Consider the following 5,253-nt stretch of genomic DNA (forward strand, 5'->3'; position numbering starts at 1 on the left):
TTTGTGTTTTTACAAAGCCATTTCAAAAAACATATCAAAACTCATAGCTTATATAGTAGGGTTTAAATGGATTAAATGCCATAGTAGACCCATTACCTCTGTTTAAAATTGATGTAGAAGAAGTAGTACTGTGGGGTAAGATGGGATACTGTTAGCAACTAAATACCATATTTCCTGATCACGTTTGTAACAATTAACAAAACTATTTTAGTGTCTTGAGGGTTGAGGCTACTGTTATATAATTCTATAAATATTTTTTGTTTACTGCGAATTGGGACGATAAAAAAAACAAAAACGGGAAACAATACATAAGCATTTCACCCCACCCTATTATAGTAAGGTGGGGGAAGATGGGACACTTTTTATTCTATTTTCCCATCCTATTTGGTAGTAAACAATAAATATTCAAAGAATTATAAAACCGTATTTTTACAGCTCGCATTGGTCGTTTTTAATTGTTTAAAACATGATCAGGGTGTTTGGATATTATGTGCTAAAAGTGTCCCGTCTTTCCCAAAACTACTGTATAAAATTTTATATATATATATATAATTGTGCAACACCAATTTACAGAATTTAATTCTAATTTTTAATCCCACCTTTTAACAGGTGGACCTTGTACTTGAATCTTTCCATGTTCCTACCAGCTTGTGTGGCATCTATTCTAATCACATCTTGGAGCGACAAAGTTGGCCGTAAAGTAACCATGTCCATATCCTTATCGGGCATGCTGCTACACAGCATATTACTTGCTATCATTGTAAAACTACAGTAAGCTTTATTTCGCTGGTGTTGCTTTTTAGTTCAGTGTGGCTTGCTGTGGTAATGTATTTAAGATTTTTTTTATTCTATTTTATGTGGCTGAGGTCTCTTATTCAAATAGAAATTTTCTAATTTTCTATTTAAATAAGAGACTGACGATGCCATTTAGGCGAAATATATTTCTCTATTAATAACTAGTGGTTGGACTTGATTTTTGTTTGTTACGTTTTCGTGGCACCAGATCATTACTGTATTTTACTATACAAGAATCGTTCAACTGTATGAACATCAGATCAGGGTCAGATTCGCGGAATTTATTACAAGTCATTTATTATGAATAAATAAACATGTTTTAATTTTCAGTTTGCCAATACCGTGGCTTTTGGTCAGCAACTTTGCGGCTGGGCTTGGTGGTTACTACATGGCTCTGCTAATGCAAGGCACCGCTTATCTAAGTGATATAACATTGGAAGAAAAACGAGGCTTTCGGTAAGTTGATATTTTGCCCAGCGCCGTGGTTTAGTAGTTTGGCACTTGTATTTTATATTGCTACTGAGAAGTATAAGGTTCAATGCAAAAACTCTGTTTTAAAAAAAATGATACAGTGTCCCATATTTCCCACTCTATTAAAATGTCCCATATTACCCCCTGGTTTATCTATATTTAGATTTGCGATTCTGGAAGCTTCGATGGGTGTAGGGGGTGGGGTGGCGGGTATATGTAGTGGGTACTGGATCGAAGCCCAAGGATTCTTTAACCCCGTCCTTTCAACGATGATAATCAATATCTCCTCGCTCCTGCTCGTTCCTCTTCTCCTCAATCCTCAGAAGATAAAGAAAGAGAATAAACTGAAAGAGGAAAAAGAGAGTGTTGGTAATATAAGAAATTAAAATTAAATTTTTTTATTTATTTTTAAATTGATCAAAATTTATTGATTATTTTAGAATTGATCCAAAGTTTTTATTTATTTCCTTAAAAACGGTAACGAAAATTAAATTAATTAAATTAAAAACAACAAAGTGTTAAACAAAAGTGTGGCTAGTAAACCCACAAACTAATACAGTTAACAACTATCTTTTTGTTGTTATATTTTTTTCATTTTTTTTTATCTCAACTCTCAAGTATCTCTACGGTAATTAAATAAACAAATAAAAAAATTTAAACATACATATTTTTAAAACTTCTTACAAAAAAAATGCTTTTGTATTTTGACTATCAATACATTAACTTTTAATAGCAACATATTGTAGCTAAAAAAAGTTTCTTTTCGAATATTTTTTTAATTTTTGATTAATTTTTTTTATTTTATTAGTTTTTTTTATTTTGCATTTTGACTATCAATACATGCAATAGCATAACTATCAATAGCATAATACTGTATCTAAAAAATTATTTTTTCTCAAATATTTTATTTTAATAAATGTCAGGCATAGAACCGATCAACCGTGAAGGGTCTGGCGCCGAAATTACTGATGCGCGAAGAGCGAGTGTCGACAGTGCCTTCTCTGATGTCACAATTGCATCTAAGAATTTTGGATCTTTTGTTGAAAATGCAGATTTGAATGGTATGTGTTAGGGTTTAAAAACATAATTTTTTGGATTTTATTTTTTTTAAACGTCTAAAAAAACACAATTTTTCCGTTCTTACCCCATCGTTTTATAATTTTAATGAATTATTTGTTTGTTGTTGCAGAAAATCTAGAAATAAAATTTAATTCTGTAAATATTCTTTATTTACTATCAAATGGAATAATAAAAGAGAAAAAAACTTATCTAAATTTTAATGAATAATTGTTTATCATTGCAGAAAATCCAGAAATAAAATTAAATTCTTTAAATACTCTTTATTTACTATTGGCATCAAATGAAATAATAAAAGAAAAAAATCCATTTAAATTTTAATGTATAATTTTTTGTCGTTGCAGAAAATCCAGAAATAAAACCCCAAAATAGTAAGAAGTACAATGTGTTTGAATTACTGAGGAGAGTTTGGCATGTATATAGCAGTGAATTCAGTGAATGTGATGTCTGTAACCTTACTAATGGAGATGTCACCATCATGTGCAGAATAAGTAAGTAATTTAAACTAAGTTTTTAATATTTTGGCTGTAGTTTCGTTTCAGTTTAGTTTCAATTCGCAATTTAAAATGGTGTATATAATATTTTTTTATTATTAAAATATGTTTTTAAAAGTTTTAGTGTTTTTGTATGATTAGAATTTTAGTTATTACCTTAAACTGAATTTTTTTTTTATATAATAATTTTTTATTTTCTGTATTTTTACCAATTTTTTTAAAAAAACATTGTTTTTTTTTCTAAAAAATATTTTTGTTTAACTATTTTTTTATAACACACACAAAAAATTGAAATTTGTGATATTATTTATAAAAACTTAAAATTGATTTTTTTTTTTAAATTTATAACATTTTTTAGTTTTATAAAACTTAATTTTTTTTTTAAATCTCAAAAATCACATTTTTTAAAAATCTCTATTTATTTCTAGGCAAATGCGAGCACGGTGGGGGCTGGTATGTCGGTCGTATATGGAGGTTATGGTTTTATATTTTGTCGTATGATCTTATGATGTACGTTACAGTTGGTTGCATGGTTTTCCAAACAATATATTTCCTTTCAAAACCCCTGTGTTTTACGCCTGTGCTCGTGGGGGCTCAACTGGTGAGTAATTAATTTATAGACGGTTGGGGTAAGATGGGAAGGTTGGGGTAAGATGGGAAGTTTTATTTTACTGTTCTATTTAGTAGTAAATAAAGAATTTTTACAGAAATAAATTTTAATTCTGGATTTTCTGCAACAACAAACAAATATTTTTTCAAAATTATAGTAGGAGTTATATAACTGTAGCTAGGGATGCACATTACAGAATAATTAGGGAATTCTATGATATCCTAGAATCTAGAATTCCGAATCTAGAATTTCGAATCTTTTTATATTTATAGGAGAAATAATATTACCCACATAAGTCAGTTTATAGACTCCTTTATAGTAGCCTTTTTGGATCATGAGCTGAAAAATGATCAAAAACTGTACTATTGGGTAATTTTTGCGTCATGAAACGTATAGCAGGCTATGAAAAGACGTTGCGAAACGTTTACTCTCGAAAGTCCCACAAACACAAAATTTTTTTTTTTTTAAATTATTAAGTTTCAAAAATTGTTAACATAGTTTATGAGAAGACGTGTGATGACGTCATTAAACAGAATACCGAATCCTGTAATTAGATTCGAATCTCATGGATTCGAAATTCTGTAATGTGCATCCCTAACTGTAGCCCCGCAACTTTAAAACAGCATTGTTAATTGTTCAAACCACGGAAATATGGGATATTATGGGTTAAGATGGTTTATAGGGCAAAATGGTAAATGGGGTAAGATGGTTCAATGAGTAAGATGGTAAATGGGGTAAGATGGTGCAGATGGTAAATGGGGTAAGATAGTTCAGATGGTAAAAGGGGTAAGATGGTAAATCGGGTAAGATTGTTTGTGAGGTGGGATGGTTTATATTCTCCTTTATCACCCCATTTGGTTGTAAACAATATATATTTACAGACTTATAAAATATCCTAAAATTCCAAAAGAGGATTATTAATTGTTTAAATCACAAATCACGATTTGGAAATATGGGATACTATGTGCTCCTATTTATTTTTTATTTTTTCCCTTTTATTGCACATAAATTTTAGTTCCATAAAATTATTTTATAAGTTTGTAGTACAGTACTTCTTTCGGTTACATACAAGCACCTTTCTACTAAGCTCCTATCAAAACATCATATCATAAGAATGTAACTTGCTTCATCCTCATGCAGCCAGAAAACGACAGTCGTTATAACACGGGTGTTCTGTTTCATACACTTTGTGCCAGCTTACAAGCTACCATGTATGTTACGTTGTGGGTGATTATTTTTATCTTACCCATACCATGTAAAATTTACAGGCAGTGAAATTTTCTGTGCTGGCCCTCTCCCCTGTACTAATAGTGGTCATGCAAAAAATTTTAAAAATGTCGGCGCATTTCATTATTCTCGTCGGACTTCTTGCGTTGTCAGGTTTCTGTTTTGTGATGTCATTCGCTCATGTACTTCATGACCCTTTGGTTTTCATTGGTATGTTTTTCTTTTTTTTATGCAATATTTTGTATAAAGCAACAAAAGTTTTTAAATATAAAGTAAACTTAAAATGATTGTAATCTTTAATTATAAATGATATTTTTAGTATATATATTTTTAAAATACTTTAATACAGTTTTCTTTATTTTGTTTTTGAAAAAAATGGTCTAATTGAGTGCATTGTATGTATTTGTATATTTAATTATTTTTTTGTCTTATGGCACATTATATGAATGAATGAATGAATGTAACTTACTTTATCCTCGCGTGGCCGGAAAACGACAGTCGTTATCACACGGGTTTAACACCTCGTGCCAGCTTACGAGTTACCATGTATGTTACTTTTGGGGTACTTATTTTTTTGGA

General features: G+C 30.0%; 1 protein-coding gene across 1 annotated transcript in view; it reads left to right on the forward strand.

Annotated features, from left to right (window-relative positions):
* LOC100181349 (proton-coupled folate transporter-like) overlaps positions 1-5,253 on the forward strand; it is a 10,339-nt gene that overhangs the window by 3,199 nt on the left and 1,887 nt on the right. Inside the window, exons 3-9 of the mRNA XM_002119868.5 lie at positions 610-771; positions 1,126-1,251; positions 1,430-1,635; positions 2,190-2,327; positions 2,688-2,834; positions 3,266-3,438; positions 4,716-4,884. Coding sequence (XP_002119904.3) covers positions 610-771; positions 1,126-1,251; positions 1,430-1,635; positions 2,190-2,327; positions 2,688-2,834; positions 3,266-3,438; positions 4,716-4,884 — 1,121 coding nt within the window. The remainder of the gene's footprint in view (positions 1-609; positions 772-1,125; positions 1,252-1,429; positions 1,636-2,189; positions 2,328-2,687; positions 2,835-3,265; positions 3,439-4,715; positions 4,885-5,253) is intronic.

The sequence above is a fragment of the Ciona intestinalis genome, chromosome 11, assembly GCF_000224145.3.
Source record: "Ciona intestinalis chromosome 11, KH, whole genome shotgun sequence".
Classification (NCBI taxonomy): Eukaryota; Metazoa; Chordata; class Ascidiacea; order Phlebobranchia; family Cionidae; genus Ciona; species Ciona intestinalis.